Source organism: Aythya ferina (assembly GCF_964211825.1).
Source record: "Aythya ferina genome assembly, chromosome: 4".
In the NCBI taxonomy this organism is placed as follows: domain Eukaryota; kingdom Metazoa; phylum Chordata; class Aves; order Anseriformes; family Anatidae; genus Aythya; species Aythya ferina.
Genome location: NC_140300.1, coordinates 1,484,729 through 1,507,818, shown reverse-complemented (window position 1 = coordinate 1,507,818; position 23,090 = coordinate 1,484,729). Strand labels below are relative to the sequence as shown.

Genomic DNA, 23,090 nt, shown 5'->3' with positions numbered 1-23,090 from the left:
TACATATATAGAGCTATTTAATTCTTCCATCTCTCCAGGTCTTTGCTGACTTATTTTAAGATTTTTTTTTCAGTATTTTTTAAAATCTCGCTCCTTTTTTTTTTCTTTCATTTTTTTTTTTTTTTTTTTGCTCCTTCTGGTGTGTGTGGCTTGCCTTGAAAGCGAGCGAGAGCCAGAGCATCTGCATTTGGACTTTTTGGGGGTCTTTTTTTTTTCACTCCGGGGTTTTCCTTTTTATTTTTTTTTCTCGCGTTTTTAGCTACTCAGTGCCCCCACGCCCCTCTTTTGGGGGCTGTTCTGTAGCCTTTTTCTTTTTTCCTCTCTTTCAGCGTAGTTGGTGTGTTTTTCTTTTTTTTTTTTTTCCCTTTTTTTTTTTCGCCTGTGTCACTCTGTCAAGTTTATTCCAAACAAGAACAAAGTTTTCAGAGAGGGACAGAGGAGAAACTGCTTTTTTTTGCCCCTTTTCAATTTTTCCTTGCCCTTTTTTTTTTTTTTTTCCCTCCTTTTTTTTTTTTTTTTTTTTTTTCCTGCTGTTTTTCTAACCTGCCGGCGGAGAGGGGGGCGAGCGCAGCCCCCCCGCCCCAGGACCCCCCAGGCAGGGTCAGTGTGCGCTCCGCAATCGCCCTCTTTTCGTGCGTGCGTGTGTGTGGGTGCGAGTGTGGTGCCTGTCAAGGGGCTGTTTCTCTCCCCACCCTCCTCCTCCTCCTTCTTCCAAATATGCTTTTTGAAAGTTTTGATCTCGTCTCGGCACTGGCTACCCTCGCGGCGTGCTTGGTGTCACTGACTTTGCTGCTGGCCGTGTCCCAACAATTGTGGCAGCTCCGCTGGGCTGCCACCCGCGACAAAACCTGCAAGCTACCAATCCCTAAAGGCTCTATGGGATTCCCTTTAATCGGAGAAACCTTCCACTGGCTCCTGCAGGTAAGGAGGATTCCCTTCCCTCCCTGGAAGGTGGGCTGGGACCGGCTGCTTTTTTTTTTTTTTTTCTTCTTCTTTTTTTTTTTTTTCCCTCCCTTTTTCTTTCCTTTTGCACGGGCTGCGATTGCATCAGGCGGGTTCCCGGCGAGCTGGGGAGGCAGATGGGGCTGGGGGGGACCGAGGGAGCCCGGCTCGGCTCGGCTCGGCTCGGCTCAGCTCGCCCGGGGCTCCGCGCTGCGCTGCCCGGCCCGGGGCGCGCCGGGGTTCCCCCGGCGGGGGCTGCGCGGTGCCGGGGAGGCGGCGGGGGGAGGCTCGGGGGTCTCCCCCGCGCTGCCAAAAAGCCTTTTTCTTCCCCCAGCCCGAATCCAAGCAAAATGAAAAGAGAAAATCAGCCAAACCCCGGGGGCGGCACGCGGGGATTTGGCTTCCCCGGGGGTTTGCGGGCACGGTGCGGGGGTCCCCCGGTCGCGCCCCCTCCCCTCTGCTCATCCCGCGGCTCCGGGAGCTGCTCCCGGCCGGGTTCCCGACCCGCCCGGCTCGGGTCCGGTGCCGGGGGAAGCCCACGGAGGTAATCGGGAGCTTAACCCGGGATTAACCTCGCTAAGTGCTGAGCAGCAGCGGCGCGCGGAGCGGGATCCCCTCGGACCGCGTTGAGGAAGGGTGACTGCCAAAAAAAAGGGGAGAAAAAAAAAAAAAAAAGAGAGAAAGAGAGAAGGAGGAGGAGGAGGAGAGGAGGCTGGCGGCCGCCGGGGGTGCCCCGCTCGGGGGGGAGCCGCGGGTTGGGCTGGGGGCACCCCGCCGCTCGCAGCCTCCCGGGAGGGAAGCCCCGAGGACAATTAGCCCGAGCCTTTCCCACTCCGAGCCAAACAAACCTCCGCCGGGATGCTCTCGCCGCCCAAGGTCGCGTTTCATTGACGGCACGGCCCCGGCACGGCTCCTCCGGGCAGCGCTGCCCGGCACCGGCTGCGCGGCTGCGGCTGGCCCGGCCCGGCCCGGCCCGGCTCGGCTCGGCTCGGCTGGGAGCTGGGGGAAACCCCGAGGTGAGAGCCCCCGCACCCCGAGCGGTTCCCCCCTTCCCCGGGCGCGGCGCCGAAGGGGTTAACCGCACGCTCTCAATAGGGCTTTATTTTTTAAAGAAATTTATCAGATTTTTACAGGGGGACCAGAAAAGGGTTCTCGCTTTTCCACAGGCTCCATCCAAACAGAGTCCAGGGCTAAAAATACAAAATTTTGTATAAATTGGACTCCATTCGAAACTTCTCCCACATAAAGGTCCTCTTTGTGCTGCCCTGGAAATGGTGTACAAATAACTCTTTATTAATGCCACAAAAAGGACTTTAATTATATTTACGCAGATCAAGAAACAGGGTCACCTGAACATCTGAAATTCACAACCGCGCTTTTGTTTCAAAATAAACACACGCACTCGCAACCCGCGATCGCTCGCAGCGCTTCTCCCCGCGGGTCGGGGTTTTTTTGGGGGGCGGACACGAGCCGGGTTTCCCCCCCCCCCCCCCCCCCGCCTCTCCGGCCGGCTCCTCGCCGACAAAAGCCCCCCCCGGAGCATGTGGGAAAGTTATTAAAGCCGCCCGAAATCTGCAGATTTACTTAGGCGAATCGCAGCCTCTCGAGTAAATTCGGTCTGAGCGAGGGGGAAAAAAAAAAGAGAAAAAAAAAAAAAAAGGAGGGAAGAAAAAAAAAAAAGAGAGGGGAAAAAAAAAAAAGTGAGGGAAAAAAAAAAAGAGAGTTTTAAAAGTGCCGGGGGAGGTAGAAAAAGGGAGGCGGACGGGGAGCGGAGGGCCCCGGCGGGAGGAGCGGGCAGCGCCGGGCGCCCCGTCGGAGGCAGCGGGGCTGTGCACGGGTGGGACCCCCGCATTTTGCCCCCCCCCAGACCTTCAGGCACGGCTCCCCCCTCCTCGGCGCTTCCCCAGGCTGCTCGCCGGGTCTCCGCTTCCAAAAAACAGGGGGAAAAAAAAAAAATCCGAAATCCCCGCGGAGCTGCTCCGGGAGCGATGCTGCTCGCGGGGGGATGCGGGGACGCGGAATTTGGGGGGGATCCCCACGCGTGGGGGGGAGAAGGGGGCCGTGCGGTGACACCGGCCTCTCGGGGCCCCCTCCCCGTGCTCCCCCCCGGCAGGGCTCCTGCTTCCAGTCTTCGCGACGGGAGAAGTACGGGAACGTGTTCAAGACGCACTTGCTGGGGCGGCCGCTGGTGCGGGTGACGGGCGCGGAGAACGTGCGGAAGATCCTGATGGGGGAGCACCACCTGGTGAGCACCGAGTGGCCGCGCAGCACCCGCATGCTGCTGGGGCCCAACACCGTGGCCAACTCCATCGGCGACATCCACCGGCACAAGAGGAAGGTGAGGAGCCCACGCGAGACCGGGCGCGCCGCGCGTGGGGGGCGCGGGGAGCGGGGGGACCCCCCTTTTTCCCCTCCCTTTCCCTCTTTTCTCCTCCCCCTCTCCCTCCCCTGCTTCCCCTCCCCTCCCTTTACGCCCCCCCCCGGTCCCCCCTGCGTGGGCGGTCCCGCGTGGGTGCCCCCCTCCTCCTCATCCCGTCCTCCCCCCCACCCGTGTCCGTGCTCGGAGCCTTTGAGGAATTTAAAAGGGCGACGGGATGGTGGGAGGGACCCGGGGGGGGGGCACACGGGGCGTTCCCGAGGGCTGTCTCTGCCCCCCCCCGCTGCCCACCCGTGGCTGTGGACACGCGTGGCGGGGGCTGCCGTGGGCTGGAGGTCGGGAGCGGCCCCGCAGAGGTCTTAAAAGGGAGATGCAGGAAGGGGGGGGGGGGGCATCGGAGAGAGGGGGCAACGCAGAGCGCCCCCCCCACGTCCTGGCTGCACCAGAGGGGGCTGTGGGGAGCCCCCGTTGGGGTCCTGCTTGCTGTAGCCTGGTTTCAGGGGGCAGTGAAGTGTCCTCAGGTGTCGGAGATTGACCTTAGGGACCCCCCCAGGCAAAAATCCCCCAGGCAAAGGCGGTGGCAGAGGTGACAGGCAGGGCGTGCTGGCGTGGTGGCATGGGTGATGGTGGCATGGGCTTCACATCCCTGCTTCTTGCCCTGCTGGGTCAGGGCGGGGGGTTAATTTGGGGGGCGGTGAAGGGAAAGCATCTCCCTGCTCCCCAAAAGCATCGCCCCCAGGTGGGATTAAGGGTGGTACCCAGCTCCAAGGGGCTGCCCCAGGGCTTGTCCCCAGGCAAACTCTGCTCTCCTTTTTGTGCTCCAGCAGGATTCCCTATCCTGGTGCATGCATTTCTCTGAAATCCCTACCGAACCCCATCGCTTCTCTTCCCTCCTGGGGTTAGGATGAGAAAACCACCTTGGTCTGACTCCCACGAGTCACATTTCTTAATGAAAAGCCCCAACACTGCCACCAGGACCGTGCTGCTGGTCCCTGCTTGGGATTGGGGTGAGCTCAGTGCCTGCAATTGCACCGCCGGCTGCTTGGGCTGCTCCTTTTTGTCTTAAGGAGGGAGGAATCTTTCCCATCCCTGCCGTGAAAGGTTGTGCGTGGGGCTGTCCCATCACGGAGCGTGTCCAGGGGAAGGAGAGGTGCAAGGACAGGGATGGTTTTCCTCCAGCAGCAGGGGAAAGCAGGGGTGAAGCTGCAGCTCTGGCTCCTGTTTGCTATTACGAGAGGGTTCAGTGGCAGCAGACAGTGATGTGAAGGTGTCTCCACTCTCCTCCGCTGCTTCCTTTATCTCGTTTGGCAAAAAAACAGTTTTTCTCTGCTGAGGAGTGGGTAGCTCAGGCCTCTGGTTGAGATGTCCTCAATAAAACCCGCAGAATTCAAACCTCAGGAAAAGATGCTGGGAGAGGAGAGGAGAGCGTGGGTTATGGGAACGAGGTCATGGAAAAGGGAGGCCTGACCTCTGTGGTATCCTGATGGGCTCGTAATTTGCACCACAGCACAGCTGGGGAGCGCTGGCACCAGAAAGGAGCAATACCAGTGGCATAGCCAGGGGACAGCCTCTCTCCCTCAGTACCTGTCTCACTTATATGCTAGGCTGTGAATCCCAGACCCAAATACTCCCTGTATTTTTGAGCCCAAGGCTGGTCTGGATCTCCATTCTCCTCAAAACTCTTTTGCCTTCCCAATTTTTAGCATTGTGTATGATCCCTAGCTGGCCAAGATCCTAATTCCTGCCTCAGGGATGGCTAAAGATTCCCGAGAGCAGGTACAGCCCGCTGTCCTGGGATGCCCTGTTGTTGGATCAAGGCTCTGATGCAACCGAGCCATGGCCTCGGATGCTTATGGACCACAAGAGCTCCTGCCTGCACCCCTCACCTTGCTCTGGGCTCTGGTGTAGTGGAGAGCAAGATGAGCAGCGCTGGGGATGCTGTGGGGCTAAGCAGACTCTTAGCTTTCTATTTCATCAAGGTTTGGGTACGATGGGCTCAGCTGGCTGGTCCACTTTCCTTTGAATACAGCTGATTATTCTGATTCCTTCACTCGGTCTTTTAATTACTGTTTAATTACTGTTCTCGAGGGGCTGAGCATCCTGTGGGTCACGCACCCAAGGGTGCTCACGGAGCCTGTTGGCTGGAATCGCCCTTTCCTCTGTGCAAACCATCCCTCGCCCTGGGCTGGGCGAGTTGCACATGCAGAGATAAGGTGAACCTGCTTCTGATGTGAAGCAATAGATCATTCTGTTCCTGGCGAGATTGCGATGACCAGATTAAAGGTTTTTCCAGGCCAGGTGCCTTCTACGGGCAGAAATTAGCGGTGCCTTTTGAGTTTGTCAGCCCTGAGCTTTTGTTGCTGTTAAATGGCATCGACTTTTAACTCTCCCCATCCTGACCGTGAGATGCATGAGGAAGAAGCACTAGACTGAGATTTAAGTTTTCTCCTTCTGCATAGAAGTTTTTCTCTTAGGTACCTGCTCTGTACCTCCCTGCTGGGAAGCCAAGCAAAAAGACATTGGCAGAAGATGGCATTTTTCACAGATATCACCAACTTTTCTAGCAAGGGTGCTAGTATTAATAGAAAAGGTTAAAAGATTCAGAGCAGCCTGAAAGCTCCATGGAGAAGAGCAGCAGTAGCTCCTGGGAAACCTGTGGGGTTGTTGATAACTCAGTTTAAACCTTGTGGGGCTTTTATTTCTCTTTTCCCCCCACCTCTCAGCTCGACTCTTTGCTCACTCTTAACCACTTTCTCATCCTCTGGTCCTGCCAGAAGTTGCCATGAGCTATCATTTCCCACGAGGCTGCCTGTGGCATTGGGTGCCAGCTGGCAGGAGGAAAAGGAGCATGAAGCCCCATGTGCTCACCCTCTTCTGAGACCCAAAGCATTTGGGTCATCTCCAGCTCTTGTCCCACCAAGCGCTGCATGGTCACCACCTGAAATGAGTCCTCATCATCTTCCTATAAGCCAGTGGAGCTGCACTTATTTACACCAGCACTGGCAAATGCTCCTTCGTTGTTCCCTGGCAATCAAGCTGTGGTCTCTTGGTGGGGCAGATTGCCTCTCAGACAGCAGACAAGCTCCAGTAAGAGCTTTAAACCCAGCACGTTCTTGTAGCTTGCTGCAGAAATCAGCTGCTTTGCTGGCCGTGCATAGGTTTCTGCAAAGTTTTAGCTTTTCTCTGTGTTTTTAGCACCAGCAAGTTGCAGCCTTTGCTGGTGGATCTGCAGTAGTTGCCCATGATGGTGATGGGATCAGGGCTGGGGTGGACGTCTCGGTCTCTGGAGCTCTTCTCTCTTTCTCCCTGCATAAAGTGGGTGAATATCCTTCTCCATCCCTGTCTGTCAGAGGCTTTAATCCCAAAGGTGTTGATACAGGGCTCAGAGTTTCTCTCCTGGAAGATGCTTAGGAGGAATGAGGTCACATTAAGAAGACAATCCCCATGGCAGCTCTGCTTTCCCATCCCCTCTTTATTAAAGCTCCCCTGCAGGAAACCATCAAAATTTGTACAAATAGAATAATTTTTCCTTTTGGAACTCCCCGAGCTTTGTTGGAGAAGAGGTCTCAGGTACAAAGCCAGCTTTGCCCAGGGCTGTGACAGCTTGTGGAGGCAAACTCCTCAACCTCCTGAGATAGACGCCTACTGCGAGGTTGTTACTGCCAGGGGGCCACAGAGCTCATGTCGAGGTTGGAGAAGGATATGGGCTGCCCATGCCACACTGGAGGGAGCTCATTCCTTTGTCTTGGCCTTTTTGTCCCCAGATCACCTGGAGGTGACTGGCAGGAGCAGACACATTGCTCTCTTGCCTGGCTGAGCAGAGCCATGGCTTTGCCTTGGCTTTGTGGTGGCAGAACCCTTTCCATCTCCTTGGGGTGAAGGACACACATCATCCCTGAGGGTTGGAGGTGTCAGACACATTTTGTATCCCGAGGAAGGGAGGCTCTTGCTCTCCTACAAGAACTCATTGAGGAGGGGTCCTGGGACAGCGCCTGCCTCGGGGCTCTCCCCATCCTGCTCTCATTTTGGAGGCACAGCCATGGATGGGGATGGGACCCTGTCCCTGTCTGGCTGTTCACACTGAGTCCATTCCACATCCCTCCCTAAATTTGTCTTTTTTACCCCCTCAGTTCCCATTTATACCCGTGAAACCCCAGTGAAATCAGTGCAGTTGCTCCGGATTTACCCCGTGTGTATTTTGGAAGTGTTGACCCCTGGGTCAATACGACCTGTAACGAAGGCAAAGCAAACCTGTGCAGGGATAGCGTGGGCTCTGGTTTTATGGGATTTAAGGGCAGTGGGAAGCTGAAGTTCAGCAAACAGAGAGCGAAGGCTGCCGTGCTGCTGCCCACGAGGGAGCCCGGTGTCTGTGTACAGAAGGGAATGGGAGCTGGAAATGGCCAGGATGCATCACCCTGAGCTTTAGGGTCTGAACCGAGCAGTGCCCGGGGCCAGGAGGGAGTTTTTTGGTGTAGGATAAGTGGTGCCAGTGTGCTCTGGTGCAGGGAAAGGTGGGACAGTGACTTTTCCTTGGAAGCATCCAGCCCTGGCAAGAGAGCACTGGACTTGCAGGGCCCGTGCTCTGTTCCAGCATAGTAATCCCAAAATAGGCACAGCTGGCTTAAAAAAAGGAAAAGAAAGAATAAAATAAAAGCAGTCCGTGGGCTGGGTAGACATCCTAGACCCGGAGACTCGAGGAGGAAGCAGACAGTGGTGCAGAGAAACGGCCTGTTTTGTCTCACTGTCCAAAACTACATCATTCATTAACACACCACAATTAATGTTCTGCCTCGGAGGCATACAAGTGTTGAGCTTATTAGCACCAAGTAGAAAGGTCTGAGGCTTTAATATAGTTTGCAAGAGGATTAAGAACACAAAAGGGGCCATAAATTTACAACCAAATATAAACCAGCTGCTGTGGGCAGGACTGGGGGGAGGGAGGGAGGGAGGGAGGGAAGGAGGCAGACGGGGGAGAGGGGCGGGAGGAGGAAGGAGGGATGGGAGGCGGCAGGACCGAACCTTCCCCACCGCCAAACACCCCGACCCAGGCTGCTCAGTGAATTTAATATTTTTTTTTGGCATTTCCATCCTCCTCAGCAGGAATTGTAGGGAAGGAGCCATCGCCTTCCAGCTGAGCCCCCCCCCGGATCGTGTCGGGTCAGCTCAGGCGGGCTGGGCTCCAGCTGCCATGCACCAGGCCCCTTTAGCCCTTCCCAGGCTGCTTTAACCCATGGGCAAAAGCCACTGGAGCCGGAGAAAAAAAAGGCTCCCATTGATGTAGGAGGGCTCCCGCTCGCGGTCTTGGGGAAGAATTTGCTGGCGAGGCTGGCTCATTGACTTTAGACCAAATAGTGCTGTCATCTACGGCAGTGTAAATCCAGAGTAATTCCAATGGATTAAAAAAAAAAGCAAAGCGCAGGTGCTCCTGGCTGAAGTATGAGGTTTTTGGGTTTTCAGAGCGCCGCCCACCCCAAAACACCCCACGTGCTCAGGCCCTGCTTTGGGTTGAGTTGAGCCTGAGCACGGTGGCAGCCCTGGATCTGCCCTTACCCCACGGGCTGAGCCCCTCGTGGGGCTCTGACCATCCACATCCCCTGGGGTGGGAGCTGTGGGATGTCCTCTGAGGCATGGAGGGGAAAAAATCCCTCCTTGGGCTGCTCTGGGCAGCACTGGGGGATGCCAGGAGCGCATCCTGGAGTTGGGGGAGAGCTTTTCAGGCTCAGGATCCGTCCTGTGCTGTCTGTGAGTAGTTTTGGTTTTCTGCCTCAACATGGTATGTCCAGCCAGGCAGCTCGGGCAATTGGGGTCTGTAATATCCAGCTCATCCCTCTGGGGTCAGAGGGCTTTGTGTTGGATTAATGATGCTCTTTACTTCCCAGGTGGCACTTCTGTCACCAAATATATCAGCTTGCTCTTCATCTTTCCTCTCCTTAATTACGCCTGGTGGCCTTGGGTCACCTCAGGCTTTGTCATCTCTTCTTTGGGCTTAGTTTAAAGCCAGAGGTGTGCTTACTGGTAGTCTGCAGGAGCTCACATCTTCACAAGCAGGAACTCCTCAGCACCATTTGAGGCATGCCCATCCCCATCTGATGCAAGACCTTCCTCAGGATTTTGGTGGCAGAGCTGCTGAGATTTTTCTGCTGTGTGGAAGCACTTTTCCAAGGTCTTCTTCCATTTCTGCCAAGACAGTGCATGCACAAGAAAGGTGTATTTATTCCCCTTTGGGATGGAGCAGGCTGTGTCATGGGGCAGGTGTTTCCCTCCCATCCCCTTGTTCTGCCATGTAACACGTGGCAGGACCAAGGTCTCAGCACTTCTGGGAAGGGCTCTCAAAGCTGGTTTCTTTGCCAAGTCCAACATTGCTGCTAGGGGAACCTGTGGGTTTCTGAAACATAATAGGATCCCTTCCCTTCTCTCTACCCTCCATGCTTCAGGAAAAGTCACCAAAAAGGGGACTTGTCTCCTAATATCTCTCCTCTGTTGGCTCTGCCGTGGTGGCAGGGCACCATGCCTGATGCCAAGCGAGCTGCTCTCCTTTTCTTTAGCTCTGGGTGAGCTCTCACCTCCATGCCACAGATTTGGGGTGCAGCATGTTGTCCGCAGCCCATCTCAGCTCTTTCTGGTCATCTGCTGCTGGGGGGTGGCTGCCCTGACCATGCCATCACCTGCCCGGTGGGCTCAGGGGATGCTACATCCCCTTGGCTCCAGCCACCAGCAGCGTTGGACCTCTTCTGGGCCAGGTGATGCCTCTTCCAGGTCCAAGGGCACTCCCTGTGTTTGATTTCCCACTTGACAATATGTAAGGTGAATTTTGCAGTCCCCCACTGTACTGGTTGCCCATGAGAAAATGGGAGGGATGGGGAGCAGCGTTTCAGCAGGTTTCAGGCACAGAGATGCTGAAGAACCACAAAGTGTTTGGGTAACCCCATGGAGAGGGCCAAGCAACCTAAATTGCTGAATGTAACAGGTTGCATTTTGCTGGTGCTGGATTTTTTTTTTTTTTGGAGACAGTTTTGCAGATGGGATGCTGAGATAGATGTAGGGTGTCCCGCTTCTTTCCTCCTCTCCCCCTTTGCATTGCCATCCCTTTACCCCATTATCCTGTTAAAGGGTTGGAAAGCAAATCCTCCCATGCCAAGCAAAGTGTTTCTAGAACTGCTTGGACATGGAGGTTTCATGCTACAGGGAGCTGGTGTGCTTGGGCTGTTTGGTTTTAGTTTGAATTGGAACAGGAAGACAAAATTCTAGAGTTTCTCACAACCCCAAGTGCTTAAAAAAGAAAAAAAAAAAAAAAAAAAAGTAAAAATTGGGTCTATGAGTAATCCTGAAAGGTGCACAATCATCGTAACTCACCCCAAAGATGCTGAGATGATCTCTGGTTTTCTTTTTAGTACTTTTTTTTTTTTTTTTTTTTTCGTGAGTCATTTGAATATCAGTGAAACTGCTCATTGCAAAGCAGTTTCTTCTACTCCACTTTTTTTCTGGTTGGGCCAAGCCTGGTGAAACGGCCCCTGCTCTGCTCCGTGCCTTGCTCTTGCAGTCCGGCCACCAGTGGCATGGCCCAGCAGAATGCATGGGGCTCTTGTGTTTCTCCTGGGGAGGGATTGCTGCCCTCAGCTCACCCACATCCATGCTCCTTGTTTTGCAATGTGCTGTGTTTTGCTCTGCGCATCCAGCGCTGCTCCTTTTTTGGGGAGCAGAATCTCCTGGCTTTTCCCTCTAAAGGGACCTGGATTCCTCCCATGGTGGAGGATGGTGGCAGAGCATGCCATGGGGAGATACCACAAGACCTCATTTCAGTCCCGACACAAGCAGAAGTGCTCCACCTTCCAGGGGACCAGCTTTCACCAGCAGCAGTGCGTCGGGGCAGTGGAGGTCCTCTCCTCTTGGCAGTAGCTTGGCTCAGTGGCACATTCCCACAGCTCTTTTGCTGCATTTTCCCTTCTCTCATGCTCCCGGCACCAGGACAGCCTCTTGCCCAGAAGCCTTCTCATCCCTCTCCAAAAACATCCTGCTTTATGAGCCCACTGGAGCACAGCAGTGGGCTCCACGCCTGGCAGAGAGAGGCAGACATCCTTTACAAAGTGGTGACAGGACAGGGCTGGGACAAACACTGCCTGGCCTTTGGGACGTAGGAAGCAACAGCACATCTCCAGGTTGGGATGATGCTTTGGATGCTTCCCTGACACGTACTGCTGATGCCAAATTGTTTTGTGAAAATGTCTCCGTGCTGATCGTGCCTTTGTGTTGTCAGGCCAGCAGCTCTGAGCTGGATGAAGCATGGGTGTCTGATCCCAGCTTCTCCTCCTGGAGGGTGAAAAGGAAAAATTCTGCTCCCTCTTTCTGTGCTAGAGAGCTGGGGACCCACAGATCACAGTGGTGAAAAGCAGGGGATGAAGCTTGTGCTTGCAGGGGGAAGTTTGGCTGGCACCAAGGAGGGGTAAAATGATGAAAAACATCATCCCTGATAATTACACTTCATCCCAGCTACCAAATTAAGCTTTTTCTAAGCATAAAAATGCTGTGGGTTGAAGCTGAAGGTGCTTTACTTGAATGTCCTCTCCTCTTTGTTGAGTTTTAAGGATGGGGCTGGGGTACACCCCATCTGCGACTGGGGGCTGCTCACTGTCACGCAGAGCTGGACCTCTGCGGGGGAGCTGAGACACCGGGAAGGAATTTTCTGCCTTAGGAAACCCATAAATCTTTAAATATCCTGTTTCCACTGTGAGGCGGATTCGGAAGTTTCCAACTGGGTGGTGGGGGTCTCCCCGGGCAGGGGGTAGGCGAGCACGTGCGGGTGTGAGATCCACAGAGCAAATCCCCAGAGCTGGCTTTTTTTAGGACACACCAAAAACTTGGAGAGATGAGGGCTCTTCCCAGCAGCCACCCCAAAGCCCTGGCCGGCTGCCCCATGGCTGCTACCGGACCCCCCCCGTAAGGGGCATCCCCTTAAAGCTGTTTTTGCCTCCGGGCTGCTCGGGATCAACTTTTTTTGTGCAGCGATGCTCCTCGGCTGCGCTTCACTAGAGGGCGCAGGGATTTTAGGCTAGAAACGCGCCGAGGTCTGTCAGGGAAAGTTGGCTGCCTTTTCCTCCTTTTTAATCAACTGGAAAGATGCAGGGTTGAACTGGAGGTGACTGGAAGGGGATCCAGACTTGTGTCTGGCTGGGGAAGGATCCGCTGACATCTGGGATTAGGCGGCGTGGAGCGCAGCGGCGGCGAGCGGCCGGGACCCGTGACGCCGGCTTTGCAGCCGGAGGGGGCTGGAGGAGCCCGACAGCAAAAGGACAGCTCAAAAAAGGGCAAAAAAAGACCAAATGCCCCCCCCCCCCCAGTGCAAAATATTCCCTATTTCCAGGTGGTTGACCTCCAGGGTGGGTCGTTCTCTCCCTTGTGCCTTTGCTGAGCATCGCTCCTCGGGACGGGTGCGCTCGTCCTGAGTCCAGCTTGGCCACAAGGTGTGGATCCAGCCCCGGGCTGGTTCTCTGCACTGTGGGGTTGTTTTTTTGCATAGCAGGACCAGAGGTGTTTCTGTAGATGCTTGGCTTTGTGTGGGGAGCAGGAGGGGTCCTCATCCCTCATGGGAGAGATGTCGGGCAGCAATGTCCAGCTGAGGCCGGGGTTTGCCCCAGGTTGGGAGCCCCAGGTGCCACCTCCATCAGGATGCTGGCCCCAAGCAGGGCTCCAACCTCTTCTTCTCCAAGCAGCTTCTTTCTCACCCCCTTGCACAAACCCGAGCTGGTCTGCCTGAGCATTGCTGTCCTTTCAGGGCTTAAAAATAGCCAGTGAATTGCAGAGAGGCACGGAGAGCAGCAGCCGCATCATCTCGCACCCTCACCCTAGCCCTGCCGTTCATTCATTCTCCTGCTCCGTTCATTCATTCCTCAGCTCTCTGTAGACACCTGGGGCTGTCTGTCTGTCTGTGAGCATGTCTGTCAGTCTTTGTGCATCTTCTCCCTCTCTCACAGCCCTCCTCCTAGCACCCTGCTTGCACACTGATTTCCACACCAAGCTCTGCCCTGCCGTGTGTGGTGTGATGAGTTTTACTCGGGGCTCAGCCCGCATGCGGCGTGTTATGAAGCAGCTTTTGTCGAGCCTCCCACCCGGGCTGCAAGGGGACAGAGGTGTTATTTCACCAAACAAACTCCCGGCGAACGATGTGCATTAGCAATGAGGGGTCGCCGCCAGGAAAATGTTACCTTTCCCTTCGAGTGCTGACTGCAGAGGAAATTCCCACATTTACAGCTCCGGTGCATTCAACTCTCGTCAAAAGAGGGGGTGGCTTTGATTTCTCTCCTTTTCTTGTCATTCTGATAACTTTGCAGCCCCCCTCAAGCAACCAGCCTCCGGTGGAGGCTTGCAGCTCCCTCCGTGGGAGCCTGCTTTAATTTGATTTTCCCGGAGGCCTGGCATGTGGCGGTGCATGTGTGCATGCCGCCGTGTGTGGAGGTTAATAAAAAATAAACAAACAGCACTTTTTTCCTCCGGTGCACTCTGGGAGGGATGCGGCGGGGATGCCGAATGAAAGCGCGTGCTGTGGGCTGTGCCGGGGGGAGGCCAAGGGACATTCCTGGCATTTCTGAGCTCCTCATGCAACACGCGGGCTCAGTCCCAAATTGGAGTAAGGAGCCGTTAGCATCGGGGACCTGGGGAGGCCCACTCCTGCGCAGTGTTTACTTGCAGAACTTAAATTAATAGTGTCTGCTGACATCAGGTTTTTAGCCCGGTTTCCCAAGGAAATGAGATGTGTGCGATCTCAGCGCCTGCATGCGTGTGTGCCTCTTTTCCCCAATAGCACTTGAACCTCTGAGTTCAGCCAGATTTTGCAGAGAGCCTAAAGGCCTTGAACTAATTATTTTACCATTTTTTTTTTTTTGTATATATTTAAAACGGTTGGTTGTTAGGAGAGAGAAACTCCCAGTGCTTCCCACTGAGAGAAAAGCTTGCGTGTGTGTTCGTGCACAACCAGGCTATTAGACATCAGAGAAGCCCCACGGAAGAGCTGTGTTATTAGCACCCAGCTGGTGGGATGAATGCAGGTGGGAAGCAGGACACATGGAGCTGCAGGAAAGCTGGCTCCATCCACTCTGCCATGCATGAGGTGAATTGTTTCCTCCCATCTCCAGTTAGCTGCTGGAGAGGGGCTTGGGGACACCACAATATCACCAGTCCTCTGGGGTGGCTGTGGTGGGGTCGGCCTGGGGAGGCTCTCTCAGCTGGTGGCTCTCCATCAGCCCTTTTTGGCAGTGATTTTGGAAACTGGTCACTCTGGATGATGAATTCTGGATGGTGATAAGTCTTCTGCTCAGTGTAGGAGATTTGTGATGTTCATTTTGGTGAGCAGAAGCGGGTTATTGGAGAATGCAAAGATTGTTGGGGCTGCGTAGAAATCTCTCTCACTCTCTTTCAATAGGTTTTCTCCAAAATCTTCAGCCACGAGGCCCTGGAGAGCTATCTGCCCAAGATCCAGCTGGTGATCAAAGACACCCTCCGGGCCTGGAGCAGCAACCCCGAATCCATCAACGTCTACCACGAGACCCAGAAGCTCACCTTCCGCATGGCCATCCGCGTCCTGCTGGGCTTCCGCATCCCCGACGAGGAGCTCAGCCGCCTCTTTGAGGTCTACCAGCAGTTTGTGGAGAACGTCTTCTCCTTGCCCATGGACCTGCCCTTCAGTGGCTACAGGAGGGTAAGAGATCTGGGCTGGGGCTTCCACCAGCCGATAACCCCAATCTGGGGTTGGGAAGGCAGTGGCTAATCCCTACCTCTCTGCATGTTCTTGGTGGGATGTCTTCTTACCCTCTGATGTCTAAGAAGCAGGTCTATTTTGGGCTAAAAAGTCTTATTTTGGTTGAGTAGAGAGGGAGACACATTAATAGGCTTTCAGAGTGCTAGGTTTAGCTCCTTGGTTTAGTGCAATGGAGAATACAGTCAGCATCTGCTCAGATTTAATGGGTGATTTTTCCTTGCAATGGCACTTTGCTTATTTTTATTTTTATTTTTTTATTTTTATTTTTATTTTTATTTTTATTTTTATTTTTATTTTTATTTTTATTTTTATTTTTATTTTTTTATTTTCATTTTCATTTTATTTTGTGGGACCCTTCTCCTACCAATGCGCTGCCTGTCTGCAGGGCCAGACAGGCCAGCAGCCCTCCTGATTCTAAGAACTGTTCCAGTTCTTGTATGGAAGATGCAAAGTGAAAACGCAACAAGATATAGTTGTATTTCATCAGAAATTTTGGTAATAGATTTTTTTTTTTTTTTTTTAATTATTTTGGTGGCTATCACTGCAAATTCTGTTATTGTTACTTAACCATGTGAATCGTTGGCAGCCCCAAGCTAGCTCCGTGGGGCTGCACTCCCATGCCAACTGCTTTAGTGAGGCCCAGCAATAAAATTGCTTGGGAACCCCATTTCACTCTTGGGAATAGGATTCTTTTGGATGAACTGACTTTCCCCCGAGAAACAGTTTTCCCAGTGACTGCTGTATATCCTGGGGAGAGGGGGAGGCCTGTGAACTGGTGCAGCACTGGAGCTCCCACATCCCACCTACCATTCGCACCTAGGTGCCGATTACCCTCGCCTGTAATCGTGCACACCTGGGGTTTGCTCCTCCTGGCCAGGGAGTGACTCCAGCATTTTTATACTTCTCTTTGAGCACCTGCAAGTGCAGTTGGATTCCATAGTTGTGTCCTCCTGAGCAAGTTTCAAGCTGCTGGGGATGCTGGGCAGCCCCAGGGCAGGAGGGATGGTGGTTGTAGTGCTGTGCCCTGTGTAATCTGGTGGATTCCTGCTCCCCAGGGCATCCGGGCACGTGAAACGCTGCAGAAAGGGCTGGAGAAAGCCATCCAGGAGAAACTGCAGAACACACAGGGCAAGGACTATGCTGATGCTCTGGACATCCTGATAGAAAGCGGCAAAGAGCACGGCAAGGAGCTCACCATGCAGGAGCTGAAGGTAAAGGTCCTCCCCGCGACCCCTTGTCCTCAGGGCTTGGACTCCCTGCGCAGCAGAGCATGGGCTGGAGCAGGGTGGATTTCTTGGGGGCAGACCTGAGGTGGTCAGTCAGAGCTGGGGGTCCACAGAGTGTTGCTGGAGCTGCAGGTGAACCCTGGCCTGGTGGAGCACGGTGCCAACAAGCCAGTTGCTTTCCTTCGGGGTGTATTCATCACACTCAGTCCTTGCTTAAAAGCATTTCCACGGGATATCAAAAGACCGTGCAAGCTTGCTGAAGCTTTTAGCCCTGACCAGACTCTCACCCCTGCCTGTGCAATTTTTAGGTGTCTCCTCTGCAGGGTGTATGAACCCTTTGCAGGTTACTAATTGCATGTGGCATGACTTGATCCATCAACACCCATCCCTGGGAGCTTTTCTCCTGTCTGTCACTCTGCATCCTCCAAGACTCTTTGGAAAGCTCCCTGTGGTGTGTCCAGCCTTTCACACTAGCCACCCATGTCTCCCTTTTAAAAGGGAGGTTTCTCATTTCCCCTGAGTGTAGGAGAAAGTGGGCAGCAGGACTGTGCCTGCACCAGGAGGGACATCACAGTGAGGTCGGGCTGGAGAGCTGTGGGGTGTTGGGGGGGACCCCTGCAGCATCACCTGAATGGGGCAGGGAGAACATCCTAGGTGTGGGAGCGATCCTGCCCTCCTGCTGTCAGCAGCAGCAGAACATCCCCATGCAGAGTTAAAAAAGGGGGAAATGCCTCTTTATCCCCTGGAGCTGCACGCCTTGAGACAGAGGGGAAAGAAGTGCCGCAAGCCAGGCTGCTACAGCCCTGTGCCTAGCCCCTGCTGTCGGTCCATCTGTCTGTCTGTCCCTTCTGTGTCTCACCCCAGCTTTCCTTCTGCCTTTCAGGACGGCACCCTGGAGCTCATCTTCGCCGCCTACGCCACCACCGCCAGCGCCAGCACCTCTCTGATCATGCAGCTCCTCAAACACCCGCGGGTGCTGGAGAAGCTGCGGGAGGAGCTGCGCAGCAAGGGCATCCTCCACAACGGCTGCATCTGCGAGGGCTCCCTGCGGCTCGACAACATCAACAGCCTGCACTACCTGGACTGCGTCATCAAGGAGGTGCTTCGCCTCTTCACCCCCATCTCAGGGGGGTACCGGACGGTGCTGCAAACCTTCGAGCTGGATGTGAGTACTGGTGTGGTGGTGGGGTGCTGCTGCACTGTCACCTTCCCCAAAAAGCCCTCTGTGCCTTGTATAGAGCTTGTCCAAGCTTTGTTTAGATGAGAGCCAGGAAGGATAAATTCAATCCTGGTGGTGGTGGTGGGTAGAAGTGTTGCAGAGTCATGGGAGGACGCAGGGATCCAGCCCCTGGTGGGGAAGAGATGCACTCAGGATGTCAAAGAGGAGACAGCCATGACGCCTCAAAGAGCAAATCGTGACAATGTTTGAGGCCAAAATCTGAGCTGGGGTGTGACAAGGGAAAGGTTTACTGCAGAGGGCACCTCCGGGCTGCCAGATGACAGGCGCGTTGCTCACCACGATGGCTGGAGTTTCCCACCAGCGCAACAAAAGCCTGAGACCTGACTGTCACCACAAATCCTGCTAATGCAAGGATTGGAGTCAGAAGCCTTTTAAAGTGCTCAGGGGATGAGAAAGCTTCCCCGTTTCACACCACCCAGGCCCTGACGTGAGCGTTGGGTGGCAGGGTGGGAGCAAAGTGGTGAAGGGCGTGTGGCTCCTCTGGGCTGCCTGGCTCACGGGGCAGTCGGGCACTGCCGGGTTCCTGGTAGGTGGCTGCTGTGAGCGACCACAAAGCAAATAAATTGGAATGGCTCACCTGAAGGGCTGGGATAGAGGCAGGGATTAATCAATCCAGCATTCCCATCTCCTAGCACTTTGTGTTACTCTCTCTGCTTTTTTATAAATTTAGTTAATAACCCCAAATAAAACAGAGAAAAGCATTTGCTCTGGGGACCAAAGCAGCTTTGCGCTGTCCCCTCTCCCTTCTTGCAGCATGGTTAACCCGCTCTGCTTTTTTCTCTCCCCTTCCCCTCTTCCCTGCAGGGTTTCCAAATCCCCAAGGGCTGGAGCGTCATGTACAGCATCCGGGACACCCACGACACCGCCCCCGTCTTCAAGGACGTGGACACCTTCGATCCCGACCGCTTCGGGCAGGGCCGCAGCGAAGACAAGGAGGGCAGGTTCCACTACCTCCCCTTCGGAGGGGGCGTACGGACCTGTCTGGGGAAGCACCTGGCCAAGCTCTTCCTCAAGGCGCTGGCCATCGAGCTGGCCAGCACCAGCCGCTTCGAGCTCGCCACCAGGACTTTCCCCAAAATCACCCTGGTGCCCGTGGTCCACCCGGTCGACGGACTCAAGGTCAAATTCTTCGGACTGGATTCCAACCAGAACGAGATCCTGACGGGGACAGACGCAATGCTGGGGGCCACGGTGTAGAGCCCGCGAGGGACGGGCGGCTGGGGACGGAGGGGTGGGGTGGGGACACGGGGACGAACAGGAAGGGAGGGGAGAGGACCGAGAAGCTTCTCCACGATGCTCGTTTCACGGAGCCTCCGGGTCGGGACTGCTTTCTCCACCGGTGAAGCTGCCAAAACCCTTCTGCTCCGGGCGTGGAGAAGGTCGGGGTGGCGTCGTGCCTCTCGCTTCCTTCGAAAAAGAGGGAGAGTCGCAAATCCCGAGTAGAACTGGGACTGTCTGACCATACACAGTATCTAAATATTATAAATATATATATATAAATATCTATAAAACACTTCTGCTGCGAGGAGGAGCGCTGCAAAGCCCCGACTGTGGGAAAGGCTTTGGAAATCAGCCGGCAACCAGAGGTCTGGTGGCCCAGGGTGGCTCTTGGGTGGCCGCCGGGCTTTTTTTTTTAACAGTGTTAAATTAGCTGGTGATAACAGTGTTTTTTTGTTTTTGTTTTTGTTTGTTTGTTCAGTTGTGTTTTTTGTTTTGGGGCTTTGGGGACTTCCCTGGGTGAGGGGCAGACAAGTGATGCCCATTCCCACCCCATCCCCTGGGCAGGTTTGGGGAGGGGGGGGTGCTGCCGTTTCGCCTCTGCTGCGGGACCGAAAAACCCTGTGGTGCCTTGTCTAGGACCGAGAAGACGGCGAGCTGTCTCTCCAAGGCCTCGGACAAGTGCGTTTTTGCAAAATGGGCTCTGGGGCAGGGGGGGGCTCCTGTTTTTTCTCATTGAGTTTCCTGCTGCTGCTACACAGCCTGTGTGCATCCGTCCCGTCCCCCCCCAACCCCCCGCCCTCTCCACGCAGAGGCACCCATTTGGGGGCATTTCGGTGCCTTTGCTCTCCCTCAGGGTGCAGGCACCAACCTCCAAAGCGTGCAGCCCCTCAACCTGCCACGGCGCTGCAAGCACCAAGCACTGGGGTGCCCAGCGAAACCGCCCCGCTCAGAGCTGCTCCTTTTGGGAGGCATTCACATTAAAGGTGATCTCTATAAATAAGCCAACGTCCGCATGGTTTGTCTCGTGTCTGGGTTTTGTTTGGCGATGGGAGAGCTCGGCAGGAAGGAGAGTGAACGGCAGGTTCCTTGCAAACTGCTTGCCTCGTCCCACCGCCCACCTGGGAGAGGGGTCCTGCCCAAAGCAGCTCCAGCGCAAGCAAGCAGCCACCAAGGTATCTTGAGTTTCATTTGCTGAGTGGTATTTTTTTTTAATTTCATTCTTTTTTTTTTTCTTTCTTTCTTTCTTTCTTTTTTTTTTTTTGCATGCAAAAGGCTTCCAGGTTGAGTGTGAGATGGGCGCGTTGTGTTGAAAGCAGATGTTGCCTCATGCGTAGGTGCAGAGCAAAGACACCCCGAGTGCTCTGGCTGGCATTTGGTTCAGATCAGTGCTGGGAAATCCCTCTTGGATCCCTCTTCGAGGCATTCCATCCCTGCTCTGCACAGCCCTGCTCCTCTCCCAGCTCCTGCCCTCCGTGGTGGAAAGGATGAGACAAGGACCGTGGCTGGGACCTCTCCTAACCGTGATGGGGAAAGATCTCATGCTTGGGTGGGCAGCTTGGCTTTCTGCTTTAAAGGTGTCCAGATAAGTCGGAGGGGCTGAAGTAGGAAGGACGAAGGGGCAGATGTTGCTTACCAGGTTGCTTTGCAGGTTGTGCTTTTGAGGAGTGGGCGCCTCTCTGGAAGGTCGAAGGAAGTGTGGAGCGAGCGACGGCGGTGGCTGCCTTTGCCAGGCTGCCGTCTGGTGGGGGCGGTGGGGAGGGAGGCAGGCTGTGAGCCAGGGGAAGCTCTCGAGGTCGGATTGCCGTCAGCCAAGCTGCCAGAAGCCCCCCAGGAGCATCCCGGCGGATGGGCTCCACTCAAGCCAAGGTGCACGACTTGATTTCCAGGTGGATTTGACCTGAAGTAAAACTCCCTGCCTTCCAAGGGATGCCGCTGAGATCCGGAGCTCGCTTTCTGGTTGGTAAGCAGCGTGCCAAACCTAAGAGCGAGGTTTCGGAGCTGTGTGCTACCTTGGCACTGTGCTACCTTGGCACCGCGTCCCTGGAACAGAGGCTCAGCTAGTTTGCCAGCCTGGAAATGTTGAGAGGAACACCACTAGCTCCAGCACCAGTGAGATTTTAGGCATTTTCCTTGTCCCTGGTGGAGAGAAAACATTCCCAGAAATAAAAGGGGCTTAATCACAGTCTGAGTCCCAAAAGGAAGCAAAGGAGGACATAACCTGAATGCAGTGGGAAGAGGAGAGTCTCCTGGAGGCAAGTGTCTGGGGAGAGGTTTGTGGCGCCTGAGGCCATCCGCAATTTTGGCTGACAACAAACATCTGTAGGGCATGGGGATGGGGCAGGAGGTGGAGGACGCAGGGTGAAAACCCACCAGGGACCCACTGTTCGGTGCTGTCCAGGAGCCCCTCATTTCCAGCTGAGACCTTTTGGGGACAAAAGCTGTGACTGGGGGAGAGAGGAGGTGAAAAAAGGGGAACGCTGGTGAGGGGAATGGCCAACAAGGTCGGGAGGTCTGCTCAAAACTCACTGGTGGCTTTGTGCTGTGCTCCCGTGAGCAAAATCTTTTGAGGAGACTTTTGGAAAGGGTTTGGTCCCGCTCGTGCTTACAGGCAGTCAGTGAAGGGCTTCGCTGAAATTGTTATTTTAACTTCCAATGTCGTTACAAAGTGAAAAACCAAACATGCTTTTGAATGAATGGTTGATTGGAGAGCTGTAATGTCAGAAGCATACATCCATTATATATATATGCTTACATCATGTGTATATATAATGTTTGTGTGTGTGAGTATTTAATCTAGGCATAAGTAAGTCATGCTTTTGTTTTACCATTCCTAACTAATATAACTTGACTAAAAAAAGTTGCTGCAGAGGGTTTGCAGAATAAAGCACTTTGAATCTCAGAATTGTTTGTGTTATTTTTTTTTCTTAGCACAGTCCAATTCGCTATAATATTATTTTATACACAAATTTTTTTTTGGTCTGTCTTTATAAACTATTATAAGTACTATTTTTGTTATAATTCAAAATAGATATTTAGTATAAAGTTTTTGCTGTTAAATATTTGTTATTTAGTAAAATATGATTTTTTTTTTCTCTTTATTGTAAACATTGTCTGGAAAAATATTAATATGTTTTATCACAGTTGTTTTTAATATTAAAAAAAAAAAAAGAAAAAGCACTTGTGGGGTTTTTCGTTATGAAATTGGTGCCGTGTGAACATGTGTTGCAGTCATGTGGTTCTTAATATGTATATAATATCATGTGTCGCATATTAAAATGAATGTTGTGTATTTTGTGATCTTAAAAAAAAAAAAAAAATAATCCATGTGGCTATTTTATAGACTTCCATAATAAAAAGAGTTGAATCTCCAAAGCTTTTGTTTCATGCCCATCTGCATCGCCTCTCGAAGGGCTTGTGGCCTCCTGGTTTGGGGTCTCAGGGTGACATCCCTGTCCTGGGGCTTGGTGCACCCATAGTGGGGGTTTTGCACCAACGTGGGGACCTATCCATCTCCGTGGATGGGGTGCAGCCTTGCTGGCTGGTCTGAGGTATGGGAAATTCCCTTTCAACATATAATAAAGCATTTTATGGGGAGGATGGACAGGCATTAAACCAAGCTGCCCAGTGATGCTGTGAAGTCTCCATCCCTGGTGATACTTGGAGCCTACTGAGACATGCTCCTGAGCAACCTGCCCAAGGTGCCCCAGCTCAGGTCCATCCCTCCCAGAGGGTCTGGTGGGCTCCAGGACACCCAGTGCCTGCCCAAAGCTTCTGCCTGTCCCCAGCCAGAGACACAGGCTGTGCAAAACCAAGCAGGAGAGGAGGGAGAGGTGTTTGTCTCCAGGTGGACATGGGGCCTGGCTGTTGCTTTGGGCTCTTTCAGGAGCTCACAGATGGCCCAGGAGACTGCCGTGGGTGAAAGAACATGCACCCAACAACAGATTACATTAACAGAATGGTTGTTAAAGGCTTGTATAGCCACCGTGGTGGGTAGGTTGGTGTTGGTGGACCAGACAAAGCAGGACACACTCAGCAAGGGTGGGCAGAGGCAGTGAGCTGCAGGCCACGTTGTCCCCAGCCCTCCTGCCACCTCCTGTTTGGGGCTACAGAGTGACTGATGCTCCTCAGGAAACCTGACCCCAGAGTCTTGTGTGAGTGGAGCTTGCCTCGAGCCTCCTACACCCAAAAAGTTGTAGGAACTTTTGGCCCTGGGCAGTGCTTCGCATGAGACGTGACGGCCTAAAGCTACTGGTGGGAGCTGCAGCTGCACTGGTCCCAGGGCGGAGCTAGGGCGGGTTGGGAGTGCTTAATGAGTCGTTAGGTAATTATTTAGGT

The 23,090-nt window shown here is 53.8% G+C and overlaps 1 protein-coding gene across 1 annotated transcript; it reads left to right on the top strand.

Annotated features, from left to right (window-relative positions):
• The first annotated feature begins 527 nt into the window (after nucleotides 1-527).
• CYP26B1 (cytochrome P450 family 26 subfamily B member 1) lies at nucleotides 528-22,127 on the top strand. The gene is made up of 6 exons (XM_084517724.1): nucleotides 528-921; nucleotides 3,056-3,280; nucleotides 14,733-15,008; nucleotides 16,124-16,279; nucleotides 17,178-17,459; nucleotides 18,339-22,127. The coding sequence occupies exons 1-6, from the start codon at nucleotides 718-720 to the stop codon at nucleotides 18,729-18,731; spliced, it is 1,536 nt and encodes a 511-aa protein (XP_084373850.1). The 5' UTR covers nucleotides 528-717; the 3' UTR covers nucleotides 18,732-22,127.
• The last annotated feature ends 963 nt before the right edge of the window (nucleotides 22,128-23,090 follow it).

Bases quoted from the DNA above. Each gene is read 5' to 3' on its own strand.
- CYP26B1 (XM_084517724.1), top strand. From the start codon at position 718: ATGCTTTTTGAAAGTTTTGATCTCGTCTCGGCACTGGCTACCCTCGCG. The intron at 3,281-14,732 runs GTGAGGAGCCCA...CTCTTTCAATAG, and splicing joins TCCACCGGCACAAGAGGAAG to GTTTTCTCCAAAATCTTCAG. The intron at 15,009-16,123 runs GTAAGAGATCTG...CCTGCTCCCCAG, and splicing joins CCTTCAGTGGCTACAGGAGG to GGCATCCGGGCACGTGAAAC.